Source organism: Delphinapterus leucas, chromosome 7 (genome assembly GCF_059928025.1).
Source record: "Delphinapterus leucas isolate spDelLeu-1000000601 "Yukka" chromosome 7, BTC_Dleu_Yukka2, whole genome shotgun sequence".
NCBI lineage: Eukaryota > Metazoa > Chordata > Mammalia > Artiodactyla > Monodontidae > Delphinapterus > Delphinapterus leucas.
In genome coordinates this window covers 52180117-52200695 of record NC_143135.1, presented here as the reverse complement: position 1 = coordinate 52200695, position 20579 = coordinate 52180117, and the positions used below count along the sequence as shown (strand labels likewise).

The 20579-nt window shown below is 37.1% G+C and overlaps 1 protein-coding gene across 1 annotated transcript in view; it reads right to left on the bottom strand.

Annotated features, from left to right (window-relative positions):
- RNF169 (ring finger protein 169) overlaps positions 1-20579 on the bottom strand; it is a 95939-nt gene that overhangs the window by 19689 nt on the left and 55671 nt on the right. Inside the window, exons 3-4 of the mRNA XM_022593817.3 lie at positions 20425-20571; positions 14852-14970 (exon numbers count right to left, since the gene is read on the bottom strand). Coding sequence (XP_022449525.2) covers positions 14852-14970; positions 20425-20571 — 266 coding nt within the window. The remainder of the gene's footprint in view (positions 1-14851; positions 14971-20424; positions 20572-20579) is intronic.

The following is a 20579-nucleotide window of genomic DNA, read 5'->3' as shown; positions in this document are numbered from 1 at the left end:
TCCTGAAACTTTACCAAATTCACTGATTAGCTCTAGTAGTTTCCTGGTGGCTTCTTTAGGATTCTCTTAGTATCATGTCATCTGCAAACAGTGACAGTTTTACTTCTTCTTTTCCAATTTGTATTCCTTTTATTTCTTTTTCTTCTCTGATTGCTGTGGTTAGGACTTCCAAAACTATGTTGAATAATAGTGGTGAGAGTGGACATCCTTGTCTTGTTCCTGATCTTTGAGGAAATGCTTTCAGTTTTTCACCATTGAGAATGATGTTTGCTGTGGGTTTGTCGTATATGGCCTTTATTATGTTGAGGTAGGTTCCCTCTATGCCCATTTTCTGGAGTTTTTATCAAAAATGGGTGTTGAATTTTGTCAAAAGCTTTTTCTGCATCTATTGAGATGATCATATGGTTTTTGTTCTTCAATTTGTTAATATGGTTTATCACACTGATTGATTTACATATATTGAAGAATCCTTGCATCCCTGGGATAAATCCCACTTGATCATGGTGTATGATCCTTTTAATGTGTTGTTGGATTCTGTTTGCTAGCATTTTGTTGAGGATTTTTGCATCTATATTCATCAGGGATATTGGTCTGTAATTTTCTTTTTTTTTGTAGTATCTTTGTCTGGTTTTGGTATCAGGGTGATGGTGGCCTCATAGAATGAGTTGGGAGTGTTCCTTCCTCCACAGTTTTCTGGAAGAGTTTGAGAAGGATGGGTGTTAGCTATTCTCTAAATCTTTGATAGAATTCACCTGTGAAGCCATCTGGTCCTGGACTTTTGTTTGTTGGAAGATTTTTAATCACAGTTTCAATTTCATTACTTGTGATTGGTCTGTTCATATTTCCTATTTCTTCCTCATTCAGTCTTAGAAGGTTATACCTTTCTAAGAATTTGTCCATTTTATTGGCATAGAGTTGCTTGTAGTAGTCTCTTAGGATGCTTTGTATTTCTGTGGTGTCTGTTGTAACTTCTCCCTTTTCATTTCTAATTTTATTAATTTGAGTCCTCTCCCTCTTTTTCTTGATGAGTCTGGCTAATGTTTTATTCATTTTGTTTATCTTCTCAAAGAACTACCTTTTAGTTGTATTGATCTTTGCTATTGTTTTCTTTGTTTCTATTTTATTTATTTCTGCTCTGATCTTTATGATTTCTTTCCTTCTGCTAACTTTGGGTTTTGTTTGTTCTTCTTTCTCTACGTCCTTTAGGCGTAAGGTTAGAGTGTTTGAGATTTTTCTTGTTTCTTGAGGTAGGGTTGTATAGCTATAAACTTCCCTCTTAGAAAGACTTTTGCCGCATCCCATAGGTTTTGGATCGTCGTGTTTTCATTGTCATTTGTCTCTAGGTATGTTTTGATTTCCTCTTTGAGCTCTTCATTGATCTCCTGGTTATTTAGTAACGTATTGTTTAGCCTCCATGTGTTTGTGTTTTTTACCTTTTTTTTCCCCTGTAATTCATTTCTAATCCCATACCATTGTGGTCAGAAAAGATACTTGATATGATTTCACTTTTCTTAAATTTACTGTGGCTTGATCTGTGACCCAAGACGTGATCTATCCTGGAGAATGTTCCGTGCGCACTTGAGAAGAAAGTGTAATCTGCTGTTTTGGGATCGAATGTCCTATGAACATCAATTAAATCTATCTGGTCTATTGTGTCATTTAAAGCTTCTGTTGCCTTATTTATTTTCATTTTGGATGATCTGTCCATTGGCGTAAGTGAGGTGTTAAAGTCCCCCACTATTATTGTGTTACTGTCGATTTCCTCTTTTAGAGCTGTTAGCAGTTGCCTTATGTATTGAGGTGCTCCTATGTTGGGTGCATATATATTTATAATTGTTATATCTTCTTCTTGGATTGATCCCTTGATCATTATGTAGTGTCCTTCCTTGTCTCTTGTAACATTCTTTATTTTAAAGTCTATTTTATCTGATATGAGTATTGCTACTCCAGCTTTCTTTTGATTTCCATTTGCATGGAATATCTTTTTCCATCCCCTCACTTTCAGTCTGTATGTGTCCCTATGTCTGAAGTGGGTCTCTTGTAGACAGCAAATATATGGGTCTTGTTTTTGTAACCATTCAGCAATCTCTGTCTTTTGGTTGGAACATTTAATCCATTCACGTTTAAGGTAATTTTTGATATGTATGTTCCTATGACCATTTTCTTAATTGTTTTGGGTTTGTTTTTATAGGTTCTTTTCTTCTCTTGTGTTTCCCACTTAGAGAAGTTTCTTTAGCATTTGTTGTAGAGCTGGTTTGGAGTTGTTCAATTCTCTTAGCTTTTGCTTGTCTGTAAAGCTTTTGATTTCTCCATCAAATCTGAATGAGATCCTTGCCGGGTAGAGTAATCTTGGTTGTAGGTTCCTTCCTTTCATCACTTTAAGTATATCACGCCACTCCCTTCTGCCTTGTAGAGTTTCTGCTGAGAAATCAGCTGTTAACCTTATGGGAGTTCCCTTGTATGTTATTTGTCATTTTTCTTTTGCTGCTTTGAATAATTTCTCTTTGTCTTTAATTTTTGCCAATTTGATTACTTTGTGTCTTCGCATGTTTCTCCTTGGGTTTATCCTGTATGGGACTCTTGGCACTTCCTGGACTTGGGTGGCTATTTCCTTTCCCATGTTAGGGAAGTTTTCGACTATAACCTCTTCAAATATTTTCTCGGGTTCTTTCTCTCTCTCTTCTCCTTCTGGGACCCCTATAATGCGAATGTTGTTGCGTTTAATGTTGTACTAGAGGTCTCTTAGGCTGTCTTCATTTCTTTTCATTCTTTTTTCTTTATTCTGTTCTGCAGCAGTGAATTCCACTATTCTGTCTTCCAGGTCACTTATCCTTTCTTCTGCCTCAGTTATTCTGCTATTGATTCCTTCTAGTGTAGTTTTCATTTCAGTTATTGTATTGTTCATCTGTTTGTTCTTTAATTCTTCTAGGTCTTTTTTAAACATTTCTTGCATCTTCTCGATCTTTGCCTCCATTCTTTTTCTGACGTCCTGGATCATCTTCACTATCGTTATTCTGAATTCTTTTTCTGGAAGGTTGCTTATCTCCACTTCATTTAGTTGTTTTTCTGGGGTTTTATCTTGTTCCTTCAGCTGGTACATAGCCCTCTGCATTTTCATCTTGTCTATCTTTCCGTGAATGTGGTGTTTGTTCCACAGGCTGCAGGATTGTAGTTCTTCTTTCTTCTGCTGTCTGCCCTCTGGTGGATGGGGCTATCTAAGAGGCTTGTGCAAGTCCACTCTATGACTTTTGATTGGAGAATTTAATCCATTTACATTTAGAGTGATTATTGATAAGTAAGGATTTACTAATGCCATCTTAGTCATTGTTTTCTAGCTGTTTCGTAGTTCTCTTGTGCCTTAATCCCTCTCTTGTGGCCTTCCTTTGTGAACTGGTGATTTTCTATAGAGGTATGCTTTGATTCCCTTTTTATTTTATGTGAATCCACTGTAGGTTTTTGCTTTTTGGCTATCATGAGGCTTACATAAAACATCTTATAGATATAAGAGTCTATTTTATGCTTGATAACTTAACTTCGATTGCATACAAAACTTTACCCTTTTACTCTCCTCCATTTTGTTTCTAATGTCACAAAACATTTCAATGTCACAAAACACTTGATGTCTTTTTATATTGTGTAGTCATTAACAAATTAGTGTAGCTATCGTTATTTTTAATACTCTTGTCCTTTTAACATTTATACTAGAGTTAAGTGGTCAACATATCACCTTGTTAACATTATTAAAGTACTTAACTTGACTATATACTTACCTTTACCAGAGTGTTTTATATTTTCATATCTTTTCATGTTACTAATTAGTATAATTTTGTTTCAGCCTGAAGAACTCCTTTCAGCATTTCTTGTAAGGCAGGTCTAGTGGTGATGAACTCCCTCAGCTTTTGTGTGTCTGGGAAAGTCTTTACCTCTCCTTCATATATGAAGTACAACTTTACTAGATAGAGTATTTCGGCTGGCAGGTTTTTTTTTTTTCCTTTCAGTGCTCTGAATATATCATCCTACTCCTCTGGACTGTATCGTTTCTGTTGAGAATTCTACTGATAGCCTTATGTGAGTTCCCTTGTAAGTTATAATCCTTTTCTCTTGCTGCTTTTAAGATGCTCACTTTGTCTTTTATATTTGACAGTTTTATCATAATGTGTCTGTTGAGCCATACCCTGTATGCCTGTAAGCCCTGTACTTGCCCAGCCTCAAGATGGAAGAAAGAGCCCAGAGTAAGCAACAGAGACATCAATAGTTTAATGGGATTAAACAGAGATCTCACATGTCTGAAGCAAGGTCCTGGAGTGACACTCCACTGTGTGCAGCAGACAGTGGGCAAGACATGGCAGTGGTCTTCACTACCAGGGGGAGAGGAAGGTTACCAGTTATAGGGGGAATTGATGTCAGGTTGGCTCATCAGTTACCAGGGCACGAGCAGAGGAGCACGCCCCTTACTGCCCCTTTGATAAGCTATCATGGTGGAGATGTTCTGATCTAAAGATTAGAACAATCACTAGATGGGGAGGGGGGAGGGGGTACAAGTATATCGGCATTTACTGATTAGGCTCTATGATTAAGAGGGAAGGTCAGTTATGTGAGTAGGGTGTAGGTGAAGCAGGGACTGGTTGAGCAGGGGATGTACAGAGGGCAAGAGAACAGCCATCTTGGGTGGCCTGATAATACAGTGTCTTGGAGAGAATGGCTTTAAGTTGAGTTTGTTTGGTGACCTATGAGCTTCACAAACTTAGATATCCAAATCTCTCCCCAGATTTGGGAAGTTCTCAGCTCTTATTAATTAATTTATTTATTTTTACATCTTTATTGGAGTATAATTGCTTTACAGTGTTGTGTTAGTTTCTACTGTACAACAAAGAGAATCAGCTATACATATACATATATCCCCATATCTTGTAGCTCACTGAGCTTCCTTAAAACAGCTAATTTGAAGTCTTTGTTGGATAAATCACAGACCTCCATGTTTTTGGGGATCCAATACTGGAAGACTGTTGTGATCTTTTGATGCTGTCATGTTTCGTTGATTTTTCATGTTCCTTGACATTTTGCATTGCTGTCCTCACATTTGAAGTAGCAGTCACCTCCTCCGAACTTTACTAACTGCCTTCAGGAGAGAAAAACCTTCCAACAGCTCTGGTAGGGATGCTGGTATTTTCTCAGATGTTCTATGGATACACCAGCTCCTTGCTTTCTCCCTCTGTGGCAAAATTCTCAAGCTTGTATGCCTTCTCTTGATCCTCCAACATACCAGGCCGAAAGCTGACAGCCTCCATTTTGTTTTCCCAAGGGTGGCAGTAAAGCTCATTTGTGGTCTCTCCCTTGCCCACAGATTCTAGCTGGCTTTCTACACATGCTTACTGGCCATATGCCAAAACTCGCTCACTGCCACTGGGAGCATGCACAGGGAACTGGCCACAGAGTGGAAGCATGTGTGAATGAGGCATGTGGAGCGATGGGAGTGCCCATGGGCCAGTTGGGAGGATCCATAGGTGAGGCTTCCCCAGTGACTTGTGGGTAGAGTCTGTAACGTAGTTAGTAAGATCCTCATCCCTTTAATGCCCTCTGAGAGCCCTATCTGCTGCTTTCCCAGACTCTTCCTTCCCCTAGGTCATGTAGATCATAATTCAATACTCTGGTAGAGGCAGGAGAGAAATGGGCTTCCTATAAAGTTGGAGAAGCCAGGTGTTCACTCACACTCTCTTACTTTCTCCCACAGGGGCAATTACCAGCCAGGAAAATCTCTCTTGAACCTGCGTTCTGCTGCCCTGCGGTAGGGGTGATGCAGGTTAAGTCAAAGTGTTTCTCTTACCCTCTCTAATGTATCAAAGCTTGTACTTTTTTTCCTCCAATGGTGTGCTGGAATATAGATTCATAAAGGATATTGGTCTGTAGTTTTCTTTTCTTGTTATGTCTGCATATGGCTTTGGTGTCAGGGTAATACTGGCTTCAAAGAATGAATGAATCGGGAAGTATTCACTCCTCTTCTAATTTTTGAAAGAGTTTGAGAAACGTTCATGTTGATTCTTTTTTAAATGTTTGGTAGTAACACCAGTGAAGCCATCTGGTCCTGGGCTTTTCTTTGCCAGATGTTTTTTGATTACTGGTTCAACCTTTTCACTTGTTATAGGTCTATTCAGATTTTCAATTTCTTCTTGAATCAGTTAGGTATTTTGTCTCGAGCCAGGTATACAGTATTATTCAAGTCTTCTATATCCTTTGTTTATCTTTCATCTGTATAGTCTACCCATCATTGAAAGTGGTGTTAAAGTCTCCAACTATTAATATTAAAATGTCTATTATTCCCCTTAATTTTGTCAGTTTTTGCTTCACATATTTTATGGACCCATAATTAGGTGTACATGTGTTTACAGCTGTTATATCTTCTTTGCGGACTGACCCTTTTAGAATTATACAATGCCTCTCTTTGTCTCTTGTAGTAAGTTTTGTTGTCTACGTTGTCTCATATTGTATAGCTATTCTAGTTCTCTTTTGGTCACTGTTTACATTTTTCACTTTCAACCTACTTCTGTCTCTGGATCTAAAGTGAGTCTCATCATATATTTGGACTATACTGTTTTTAAATCCATTCTGCCAATCTCTGCCTTTTAATTGGAGAGTTTAATTCATTTACATTTAATGTAATTACTGATAAGGAAGGACTTCTGCAATTTTTCTCTTTATTTTCTATATGTCTTGTACCTTTTTGTTCCACAATGTCTACATTAATGCCTTCTTTTGTGTTAGATATCTCCTACTGTACCATTTTGATTTCCTTCTTATTTCTTTAACTATGTATGTTTTAGTTATTTTCTTAGTGGTTGCCCTGGGGAATTACAATTAACATCTTAATTGAAAACAATATATTTCAAATTAATACCAACTCAATTTCAATAGCATACATAAACTTCGCTCCTATATAACTATATTCCCCCAATGTTGTTATTGTCACATGAAGAGTCACAAAATTCATGAATGTGAAAATATCGTGTAAACCATCAACATAATATATAGATATTATTATTGTAGTATTTGGTCAGGTTAAGAGGCTTCAATGCTGGCTGAGAATCATCAGCAGTAAACTTGATAATGTTCCTAAGATTTAAGAGCTCAAACAATACCTTTGCTAAAAAATAGATGAAGTAACTACTCCTCCCACCTTTGTGCACATCCATTTCTATATTCCTAAACCCTCACACAGTGCCTGGCACATAGTGGATATATTCAATAAATTTCTTATAAGTGAATAAAAATATATACAGAAATGCCTACGACATCCTTAAGGAAAGGAAAGAAAACTTCATCATTTATTAGGAATCTATTATCTGTCAGGCATTGTGTGTTTTAAATATACTGTACCTCATTTAATCCATATAGAAACCCTATAAATCAGCATCTTCAATTTACAGACAAAGAACTGAAGGAAGTGATTTTTCCAGGTCACACAGCTGAAGCCAAAGTTTAAACCTGTATCTCTAAGGCCTGTGCTCTTTCTACCACAGCATACTGATCTTACATTCTACTCTACTCTGCCACAGAATAGACCCAGCACGTCTAGAGAAGTTCTCTCTTCCAAACACATAATGAAGTCATAAACAAGAGACAGCAGCATTGTCTGAAAGGCAACTAGCTTAAAATTTCCACTGCCAAGGGACCAGATGGTTTCTGGGATTTCTAGTTAAGCTAAAAATACCCACAACCACAATGCATCTGACTTACAAACAAAGAAAAGGAGGAGCAGCCAGTATAAACATGCAGCTGGAAAGCCAGAAGATTTAATGCTTATAAAGCACTGCTTAAAGGGTTTTCAAATGGTATTACATGATATAAAACATTAGATAGCTCATGTTATTAACTGCTCACTCATCACTCTGTCTGTCTCTCAAATACCCATACCACATTAGTTTTTTAATCAAACTCTCAGGTCTGGCAGAGCTGAGTTCCACCAAGAGGCTGAAGGTCAGAGAGGATCCTCCTCCCAGCCCCTAGCCTGGGTGTGTGAGGCCTCCCACCCCCACACACATACTTGAATAAAAGCAGCAGCTTCCTTAGGCCTAGCTGTAGCTGCCACGCACCCAGAAATGGGTAAGATTTTGTTACAATCCTTCCCTTGTATATTTATTGTTGGGTTATCTGCCTTGTGTATACTAGCATTCTTTCTTTTTTACTAACTAACTTACTTATTTATTTATTTATGGCTGCACTGGGTCTTCGTTTCGGTGCACGGGCTTCTTATTGCGGTGACTTCTCTTGTTGCAGATCACGGGCTCTAGGCAGGCGGGCTTCAGTAGTTGTGGCACACGGGCTTCAGTACTTGTGGCTCACGGGTTCTAGAGCACAGGCTCAGTAGTTGTGGCGCACAGGCTTAGTTACTCCACGGCATGTGGGATCTTCCCGGACCAGGGCTCGAACCCATGTCCGCTGCATTGGCCGGCGGATTCTTAACCACTGCGCCACCAGGGAAGTCCCTCTTTCTTTTTTTAAAGTGTAAAATTTAATGGTTTTTAGTATATTCACAGAGTTATTTAACCATCACAATTTTAAAACATTTCCATCACCTCATAAAGAAACCTCATACCCTTTAGCTCTTACTCCTAAACCCTGCCTTCTCCTCCAGCCCTAAGCAACCACTTATCTACTTTCTGTCTCTACATATTTGCCTATTCTGGACATGCACTAGTATTTGTTTGCTGATGGATAGGAACATTGTTTCCACAGCTGTATTTCAAAAGGCCTAGAGTAATGCAAAAGGATTTGAGTCCCCTCAAACAACACGATAACTGGACAGCTTCTTACCCACCTCTGTACAATCTTGTATTTTTTTAGAACAAGACAGGGTATAAATTATTTAAACAAACAGAAGGAAGGAAGCTTTCTGTTGTAAAGGTAGATCATTTCAAGACAAAGAGCTTAAGCACAGAGCCTTCTGTCACAGGGTTCTGACAATGGTTTGCTAGAAAGAGCATAGGTTTGGAGTCAAGAGAGACCTGAGTTCCAATTCCATCTCTGTCACTCTACTCAGGTGAGAAGTTCTGGGGTGAGTTACTTAACCTCTTTGAACTGCATTTTCCTCAGCTGAAAAATGAGAATGTTATAAATCTTATAGGATTAATGTAAGAACTAAAGGAAACGAGGTATGTAAAGTACTGAACATGGCAGGAAGCCCTGGGAAAAAGCTAGTTCCCTGATGCTACCCTTCACCATTCTGCCAGACCCCTCTGAAAACCACCAGTATATTCCTACTTTAGTATGGCAGAGAGATTACTGACACCTCTAAAACCTGCTCCTTAAATTCCACATCACTTCTCCTTAAGCTATCTTCCTTTTCCATCCATACTCCATACTCTTAACAAGATTTGTCCTCTTAACCAGCTCATCCACTTGATTTGCTTCTATTCTTTTATCCCTCCCCCAACACACACACACACACACACACACGCTCACACACACACACACACACACACACACACACACAAAACCTGCCCCAGGCCATCATCAAGCCTTGTGGTTTCTTTTAAATCACTACCTCATTTTTCTCTCATAGTCTCCTTTCCCTCGTGGTTACTGTTTGGACTATTCCCCACACATAACTTGCTAAGTCTAATCCTGAGATTTTTACAGAACTCACTAACTGCCCCTTACCCTTTCCTTTTCATGCCCTGGTCACATTTCCTCCACCTTTTAAAACCCTGCTCTAAGCCACTTCTAGACACTTCAGTTTTAGAGGTGAAAAGAGTCTTAAGAAATCATTCAGGGAAATCCCCTGCCCAGCAATAGGTAGGACATAACAACTTGCATTTTACATAAATGATACAGAAGGAGGTCAACTGATTTTACTCAAGCTCACACCGCTAATTCCCTAAAACTCCCTAGACTGGCTTCTCCACCCTCATCTCTCTGGTTTGCCTCCTTTCATCAATTCTAAAGCTAGCCCTCCAGGGCTTCCCTGGTGGCGCAGTGGTTAAGAATCCGCCTGCCAATGCAGGAAACGAAGGTTCAAGCCCTGGTCCAGTAAGATCGCACATGCCGCGAAGCAACTCAGCCTGCGCGCCACAACTACTGAGCCTGTGCTCTAGAGCCCGCGAGCCACAATTACTGAAGCCTGCGTGCCTAGAGCCCACGCTCGGCAACAGGAGAAGCCACCGCGATGAGAAGTCCGTGCGCCACAAGGAAGAGTAGCCCCCGCTCGCTGCAACTAGAGAAAGCCCGTGCACAGCAACGAAAACCCAACACAGCCAAAAATAAAATAATTAAAAAATAATAAAGCTAGTCCTCCAATATCACATCATTTATGTGTCTGGTATCTGTCCGCTGAAAGCATCTATATTTTCATTCGTTCATTTTAAAAAAGAGGAACAAGTCTGCATATTTTAATTCACTCCAACACTGGCTGGGCATGCAGTTAATATGACTGAGTCTGCAGTCAGTCTCTGTCTCTATCTCTCCTTACACACACACCTTAGAGGAAGCACAGACACTTCAGGTCTCTTTTGCTGCACCCCACTCTGAACCACAGACTCAGACTTAAAGTATTTGGACATTAGAAAACAAAACAATGTAGTTAATTCCTACTTAATTGAGGCTTAATTATTACTCAGTGTAACACAGATTTTTCTTTTACAGAATCTATAAAAAGGATCCTCATAAGCTACTGTTAATGTATTAAAGAGCTAAAGACAACTTTATAGTATAAAAGCTTTATCAATGTGGTCATTAGACTCCCCCTAAATCCCATATTAATCCTATGGAATCTAGTCTAAACAACAGCCACCAGCCAATCTGTTTCCTCCACAGCTCCCAGAGTCCTCCCTCCTACAGACTGCAAGTTTGACAATTCTGAAAAAGCCCCCTTTAACCCACCCAAGGGCACAAGACCTATCTCATTAAACATTCCACAAGTATTTACTGAGCCTCTACTATGTGCCAGGCACTGTACTAAGTACTGTGAATACAATGGTCAACAAGATTTTTGTCCCTGCTTGCAAAGGATTTAAAGCCTAGTGGGAAAATGGGCAGAGGCAGCATAGTGATCTATAAGAAAGTCATGGGGGACAAAAGGGTATAGTGGAAAGAGCCAAGAAATCTCAGTTCTAACTCATTGTCCTACTACTCTAGCAGTCTAAGATTTGGCAAGCCATGGTCTCTCACTGAGCTTTAGTCTTCTCACCCATAAAACAAAGGAATTAGATAAAACAATATTTAAGATCCTTTTCAGTTCTAAGAGTTCTAAAAGAAGATAACAAAATAGCAGCAGCTATACTCACTGAAGGCTTATCATATGCCAGTAATCTCACTAGGCACTGTTTACTTAAGATACAGTTTTGTACAGAATGGCAGTACTGGCATTACTGCATCGCCTTCTTTATTTTTTAAACTGGAAGGAGGATAGATGGTTTGATTATATTTCTTTTTATGGTTATACCCTATTCCCAAGAAGAATTTTAAGTGACTTACAGTAAAAATACATAAAGAATGAGCGTTAGTAGAGAATAAAGACCACGTTAAGTAATAAATATGAGAAGAGTATGCCAAAAATTATTTCTTTAATTATATGCCATGTTGGAAGGTCATGATGACTGAATTGAAAACTCTGTCTTAATTCTAAACTTCCTGACAGCCAAAGCAAAGAGGAAAACACAACTGAACGTGTAGCTCTTAGAAAACACACTAGCTCAACAGAGAAAGTTTTTCCAGACTGAGTTTTTAGAATAACTTGCAACCACGTTTTTTGTTTGATTCTTCTAGTGGTGAAGAGGGCGTGAGGAATGAAGGGAAATACATTTAAACAAATAAACAAACCAGTTTTTCAGATATTTAAAATAAAAGCCTAACTTTATAATTACATACCTTATGGTTCAAGTTAATTCTTTTCAATTCACATATATTTTATAATTTACTTAGAAATGACCTTGGGTTAACTATTACTCTATCTGCCTATTTGGAAGAAGTTTCATTTTCAAAGGGCTATAGAACTTTATTAATAGTGCTGCAAAACATTCTTTGCTTTGAATGTTTCAAATGAAAATAGACTGAGCTACTGGCAAGACTCAGCCAGAATCTATTGATGGATTCCTTCCAAAATAACCATCCTATCAGGACTACTCATTCTTAACTCCATGCTTTTGGGCTTAAGAAAGAAAAGTTTATAAAGTAGATAAGTAAAATAAATGCAGATTAATTTGATTTAAATACAGATGTAAAAAACTTTAAAGCTTTTACAGATGAACTCTCTTTAGGAAACAAACTTGCAGAGAAAAACCTATTCTTCTGTTATTGCTTAACAGACAGAAAAAAATGCATTTGAAATATCCCAAAACTGTTAACAATGCTAATTCTTTTTTTCTTGTGGTAAAATATATATAACATGAAAGTTACCATTTTAACCATTTTAAGTTTACAGGCACATCGCTATGCAACCATCACCATGCTAATTCTTTTTTAATATATCCATATGCCTCATCTCATTGTCAGCACTAACAACTTCATATTGTTTTCCTAAATATCATTTAGAATTGAAACTTAATATTTTCTTAACTAAGAAGTAAAACATGTTGACTAAATAAGAGATGCAATTCACAGTATTACCATAATAAATTTTCCAACCTAAAGTTTCCATGACATCAGCAAACTATTTCCTAAAAAGATAAGCCTACCAACCAAATCCAATTAATTGTTTAAAAAACTGTACTAATAACTGAACTCAGCCCACAACCTTGGATATTTGGAAAAAATAAATGCTGAAATCCATATATGTATAATACTGATTGCAACATTTCTTAACAATAACATGTTAAGTAAATATTTTCTTATAAATTAATCCCATTGTGACTGAACGATACATACTAAGGGCAAGGATGGGCCAAGGAGCAGGAAAAGAAGATATACCACACATATTCCAGAGCCACACATAATCAAAAGCACACCCCTCTGTATAGACTTTACATTTTGCCCTTTATAGAATAATTTTCTAAGTTCCTTGGTAGGCATTTCTAAGTAACAACATATTAACCTTCTACCCACTTTAAAAGAATGAATTACAGGGGTAGAGACTGGAATTGGTAATAAGTAGTTCATCTATCCAGTGTCCACTCCAATTAACTGGGGCAATTTGGCCTTGGCATCATATTTGGGTTTTAATAAAATTTTCCTTTTTCCCAAGTAATTTCAAATGAAGAGATATTAACTAACTAATCACAGACTGCCTAAAGCAACATTTATTTGTTTCAGGGGATATTTATTGTGACTTGATTGGAATTAATATGATCTTCTCTTTTCAGTAGATCCCTCTAATAAACATTAAGATACACCCGCTATAAATGGGGAAAAATCCACATACACATTCAGAAGCTGACGATTCTTAGTCAAGCAATCTTGAATTTTTTAACTTTACAGGGCATCTATAGTTCAAGCTCATATGCACAAAGCAAGAGTTTCATCATCACCATAAAAGGTTAAGTACACTGGCTTACATCTTACGTATTAGGTTCTCATTTCATCAGTCAAGCTACAGTGGCTACAATCCAGTAGCCATTCAACAAATGTCAAATGAGTGAATAAACTGTTTAGGAAAGGGCCTTCCTGGAAGGAGTTACCACCACCCAGAGAAGGGGAGGCATTTAAGAGAAGGAGAGGTTTAGCGAATTTTACTCACAGAAATAACAGGAAATGCTCAATATTCTGTAATAACCTATATGGGAAAAGAATCTGAAAAAGAATGAATATATGTATATGTATAACTGAATCACTTTTCTGTACACCTGAAACTAACACAACATTGTAAATCAACTATACTCCAATAAAATTTAAAAAAGAAAAAGAACAGGAAAATCAGAACATATACCAAAAGGATTCAGATATAAAAAGAACAGGGTTCACAATAGTATGAACTTTATAACATTCTTAAACTTGGTAGATTTTTTTGGTCATATTTATTAGTGGGTAGCAATAAAAAGCCTTAAGATATAAAGGGTCCAGGTATATGTCCATAGGAACAGCAAGAGAGATACACTTCATAGTGCTGTGGGAAGGAGAAGAACCCTAGAAATAAGGGTGAGCAATGCCAGCTCTAAATCAAAAAAGACAACAAAATGGGGCAAAGACTGTGTCTTTTTATATTAAAAGAGAGGGCATGGCACATAGTACATCCTGCCTGTTGAATAAATGATTCCTTCCAGCTTTCCTCCCTTCTTTCATTTCTTCTTCCCTTCCTTTCCCTCCTGCTATCTATCTACCTACCTACCTACCTACCTATCTATCCATCCATCTATCCATCCTTCTTTCCTTCCTTCCACCAAGCCCTTCATTATTCTTCCATCACCCAACATTGATCCAATTCCTCCTTCCTTTCCTCCCCAGGGCCTGCAAAGTCTAAAGGAACAAGAAGTGCCTTGACAAAGGTCTTAAAAACTTTTTAGTTTGCCCTCTTGAAACCTATCAATATATATTTTAGTTCCAGGCATTGAAAATAAATCAACTCTGGCCTCAAGTTCCTATTAAGAGGAAAAAAGTCCACAAAGAAAATCCATGGATATTGTCTTCAATATCAATGGTTGAAGAAGGCTTTGTTGTTTCCTCCCAGAAAAGAAAGTTCAACTCTGCAGCAGAGCAATTAGTACAATCTTACCCTGAGGATACCCGAAATGGGTAAAATTTACTTTTCTTTAAAATTTCAGGTCAGCCCCTTATTCCTAACCCATATTTGAAAGCCAGTTCCCCCATTTTCCCTCACTCCCACCTCCCCCAAAGTAGCTACAACAAACACTTTAAAGCTCCCCCAGTCTCTTTTGTCTCATATCCCAAAATGAAAGAACCCTGACTGGATTCAGTATCAGTCTCTTACCCTGCCAGGATAGATAAGGAGTAGGAGTTGTTCTTGGAAACAAATGCCGAGCGGTGTGTCTGTATCATCTTGCCTCGAGAAGGTTCTTCATTCTCTGAATCTGAGAGACGTGCAGGACACTGGCAGGAGACAAGGGAGACAACACTGTCCATTTGGGGTTCCCATGGAATCTCCCAAAGCTATTGTTCAAATCTCTCTTTCTATTATATGTTCTCTCTGAGTTCCAATCTATGTTTCCAACTGCCTCTTGGGATCCCAATCTGGATATCCCAAATGCAGCTCAAACTTAATATATCCAAAATCAAACTCAATATTTCTCTTCTCTAAGTCCCCCTACCAACCCAGTTAGAAGCTTCAATGTCACCCATGACTCTTTCCTTTCCTTTCTTCAAAGTCATAATAACATTGTATAGAGGTTTTGAGTACCCCAACACATCCAAATGTTTTATTTCATCTACTCTTTAACCTACCCCACTAAGAAGGGATTATTACCTTTTACAGATGGCAAACTGAGGCTCAGAGTAGTTAATGTGCCTAGGATTGTAGAGTTAATAACGTTGGCACTGTGATCCAGAGTATCTGTCTCCAAACTGCCTCCACGTTATTTCTACTTGGCTCCATTCTACTCCTCCAATGTCTTTCAGATCTAACTCTTCTCATGAATACTCATTGTCACTGCCTTTCCTTAGATTCTCATCATCTTCTGCCTTGACTACTGCAATAATCTACTTATGGGTCTTGCTCTCTCCAGCCTTTCTTCCCTCCAACCCCCTCCATATTATCAAACACACAGACAGAATCCCATCGCTCCCCTGCTTAACCGTTGGTGACTTCAGGATAAAGTCTAAATACCTCAGCATGATCCAATAACCTTCAGAAACTAGATCCAATCTTCCTCCAAGTTTTTCTCCCACCAGTTCCGACACAGGGAACTCCTTGAGCTCTACTGCAATCATACTACTTTCTACTCTCCACATGTACCATCATAGTCTTTCAAAACTCCTATTCTTTTGCACATGCTATTCGTCCCTTTGCCTAAGATTCTCCTTCCACATTCTCTGCCTATAAAATACTCACTGGCCTTTCAGAGGCATCTTAAATGTCACTTTTGCTTCCAAATACCCTTAGATCAGCTTTTTCCATCTTGCTGATACTCATTCATTTACCTTCATTTTATTTTAGAGTCTCTTTTTGAGAGACTTTAAATTTACATTCAAAGTTTCTTTTACGTGTGTCTTTTGCATACACATATGAGGATTTGCTCATGATTCAATATGAGTGTCTTCTTTATAGGGGGAGCAACTAATCACACTGAACTGTAGCTTCTTATTTAGGAGTCTGATTTCTGCTGTAGACAACAGACTCTGAGAGCAAGTGACCATCTTTTCTTTAAAACTTCTGATACCATTATATAGTAGATAAACAAAAAAAGTCTAATAATCTAATGATTAACCAGTTTTCTAATGATTCAATGACTATCAAAGTTAGAGTTGTAGACAGAGGCACGCAAGGCATCTTTTGGCTCAGAGTACCCTGTATTCCTTAAATGCCTTGTTATTCTCTAGGATGATAGGCACATTCATACAACAGGCTATGTTTCCAACAGCCTTTAAGAAACAGTTGAAGGATTACAATTTACAGAGAAGCTTTTCCATTCTGTAGGGTATCTATCCCTCCTTAAAGAACCCTGTTGTACAAACTATTCACTGGAGAAACTTTAATAGCACTAACCCATTACCAAATTTATTGGAAAGAAAGAAAAAGTTTTGACATCAACAGACTCAACGGGATCAATAATGGCAATTTTTTTTTAGGTCTTTCTGCATAATCAATTCGGTACCAAATAAAATAATGTTCAAATTCCCGCTCTATTACTTAGCTATCACTGTCACTATAGGTTAATTGCTTTACCTTTTTGAGCCTCAGTTTCTCATCTATAAAATTAAAAATGATCTGTCTACTACGTATATTGTGATAAACCATTAAAAACACATGGTGCATTAGCTCACAAGTAGTAAGTGCTCAACAAAAGATAGATTTTATTGATATCAATTTTAATACTATTAATCTTTTAAGAAAAAACTCTGGTATTATAATAGGTATATGCCAGGTTCCTTTTAATTGTTGAAAATAAATTTACATTATTATAAATAAATAATTATATAAACAGAAGGTACCCTGACCCCCAATCCCTCTATATTTCTACCTTCACGAAACCTAGAGCCATAAGATAGGAAAATATTTACCTCTCATCTTTAACTTTGGATAAAAACAAGCATATAGGACTATCGATTCCTAAAATGGAAATCTCTAAAATGATATTTTTTAAAATGTTGTGCCTAAAAAAAATTAAAAGAATGATAATACCCAGGGTTGGCAAGGGTGTGAGGAAATTAGTTTAGCACATTTGTTTACTACTGTTTAATACAAACTTTAAAGTTCAAAGTTTAATACAAACTTTCTGGAGGTCAACTGAATAATAAGTACCAAAAAGTCTGAAGAAGTACACTCCCTTTGATCTGATCATTCCACTTCTAGTAATTTATAAGGAACTAATGAGACATGTGGATTTCATCACAGCAGTGGTTTAAGACAGCAAAATATCAACAGATTAATTAACTGGATAAATTCTACAGTAAAGAATAACTAGCAGACCACTAAATAATGATATGGGATTCTTTATTTACATGGAAAGACATCCAGGACTTATAATTTATTAAAGAAGGTTATAAAACAGTATGTATACTGGGTTACATTTTCTGAAAAGAAAAACAATATATTTTATACACACACACACACACACACACACACACACACACAAACACAAACACACTTAGAAGTGAAGTCTGGAAGAATATTCACCAAAATGTTTATAGGAGTTATCTCTAGGCTATGGGATGACAAGCAGTTTTTCACTTTCAACTTTATAATCTTTAGTATGACTATAACTGTTACACCAAATTGTTTTAAAACAATTTGCACTACTGTCGGTATTAACTGCACCATAACAAATCGTAATAAATTAAACATCGTGCCTATTTTATTTTCTTTCTGAACAAATAACTGTTTCTAGAATAAGCACTTTTCTTCCTCTATTTGGATTCAACTTGATAAACACGTATCAAACACTTGTGATGTGCAAGGTACTATGGGAGATTTAAAAAACAGTAAGACACATTTCCTATACTTAACAAACTTACAAATCAAGTAGAGAAACACAAACACACAAATAACCGTAATGTAAGGAAGAATGAAATAAGTTCTATAAAAGTTACAAAGTGAGGAGAGAAAACTTGAAGAGAATGGATGATGAGAGTGGAGAAAAAGTGAGGAATCCCTATAGGTTCCAGGAAGGTGACAGCTTTTGAACTGGACATGGAAAGATAAATAGTCTTTCAACAGGTAAGGTCAGTGGCATTTCAATGAGATGAAACGCAAGAGCAAGGATTCTCAGGAGGGAAAGCATAGATTATACATTTGGGGGAAAGCAAACAGCTCTGTTCCCTGGAGTTCTCGAATGTAAGCAAAAACGGAAAGATAAGCTAGAATAATACTAAGGACCTGAATGTTGGGGTGAAGAGTTCTCATTTAATTCCACAGGAAATGGGGAGCCACTGAGGTTTTTGGAGCAGGACAGTGAAATGATCAGTCCAGCTCTAATCATAATACTCTCTATATAAAATATAATCCTTCAGCTGGCTTTTCACTGAGACCACTTGAGCTTCTTTTCAGTCCCAATATGAATGCATCCTTGGCTAAACTAAATGAAATTATTTGATCAACACCAAAATTTCTTAAGACATATTTAAAGTAAAATTTTAAAAGTCCTCAAAAATATAAAAGCAAACGGAAGAAAGGTAAAATCACAAAAATCTAAAACTTAAAAGTGTTCATAGATCTGATTTTATTCAATGTACAGGAAATTTTGCAAAACTGGCCATTGCCAATCAGGATTTGTACTTCCTGATTCCTTTTAAGATTACATTTTAGGTTGATGTAATTAATTTCTACTTCAAAGATTACAGTGGCAAAAGAAAAAATAATTAGAGCAATTTCCCATCCTTGCTATGAATTAATACTAGAGATCATTTCCTGGAGGAAACCTAGATCTGGCAAGGCGGAAAACAATAGGTTCTTTCTATCAAAAGGACCATAGTAAAGAGTAAGCTCTCTTTGTCAAAACTGGTTTGTCCTAAAAAGAAATGTTTTTCTGGGCTGTTTTCCCTGAGGACACTAATGGGCAGTCCTGTTGGGGTGAAGAGGCAGAGTTTGCGGTCTTTAGAGACTACAGACAACAGTTGGGGCTATTAGTCAGAAGACATACTATATGCACAAGACTATCATATATTTTATTCTTGCCTTCCTAGATAAACTGTATTCTCTTCAAAAGCAGTCTTTCTCCTTTTGTAGTTCCCAATGAACAGAGCATTGAGAGTACATAAGCATTTCATATTTGTTAAACTGAATCTTTTAGAAGGTTGGAATGCAAATGATTGTTTTTAACAATAATTAAATAGTAACAATTATTATTATTATAACTGGGGTAAAAAAGCCCCACATATACATTGACAGTCAGCAAATACTATCAATCCAAGAAAGCTTAAGTAATCTCAAATTCTGAAGTTCAGGAAAAATGCCTTTGCAAAGAGTAAACCTAAAGCACAGAGAAATTAAGTAACCTGGCCAAAGTTGTACAATCTGTTACAATGCTGGGACCTGTTTAACAGGCAGACTTCAGGTCTAGAGATATTTTTTCCCTCTATTCTGGTATGTTGTCTGTCTTTATATATGGTAAAGTTTTATTAAATCCACCTAATTAAAAATATAGCCTGAAATACTAACAAGCCTGAATCACAAAACATTTTAATAGATATGACTCTAAAGGTATGCTAAGTACATATATCAAGTAATAGAAGATGTCTAATCCAATATGAATTACTAAAGAAAAACAAAACAATTGTAATCATCCATTTGAACCATAATCAGTGGATCCTCCAAAAGTGCTTTCTTGTATTAGTTAAATATACCATTTACAACATTTTCCAGTAATTTGCTTGGTAAATAAGTAATGAAAAAAAATTCAGGCAAGATTTGGCCCAATTAGAAGTATAATTAGGTTAAGTTTAAACTAAGTAATCTAATATTGAGGACCTACTTTGTAAATAGAACTGTGCTGTTTGGGGCATTATAAAGAGTAAAGGGAAGTAAAATACAAACTATAAGGAAATCTAGTTGAGGATATAACACATACAGAACTCAGATGTCAAATAACAACTCATAAATCAAAATGACAATATATGTATAAAACTTACCACAAGTAGTAAACTATACTAGGTTTTTCCTCTCACTCACCTTTTTTCCCCACTGTTCCCCCTTAATCTTTCCACACGTCTCATTGTCCCATTCACAAATCATTTTCTCCAGCTCTCCACCTGAATGCTAAGTCTTCGCTATTCTTAAGCAGCACAGTCAATGACTGTTACTATTCACCAACAAAGGTTTTTCAGATCCACATCACTTGGGCTAATTGCTGATTTTGAGGCAGGTGTCCATCAAAAAGGTGATCTACTTACACGCTCTAGATTTGTCTTCAGTACTAATGGCTCATCTCTTTTTTTCTGTTCATCCATTTTCCTTTTTCCCATTTCTGTATCCTCTGGTAACAGCCTGTGGATTTGATCTTCAGAGGTTTTCTCCTCTTGTAACTTTTCTTCTCTCAGCTAAAAAT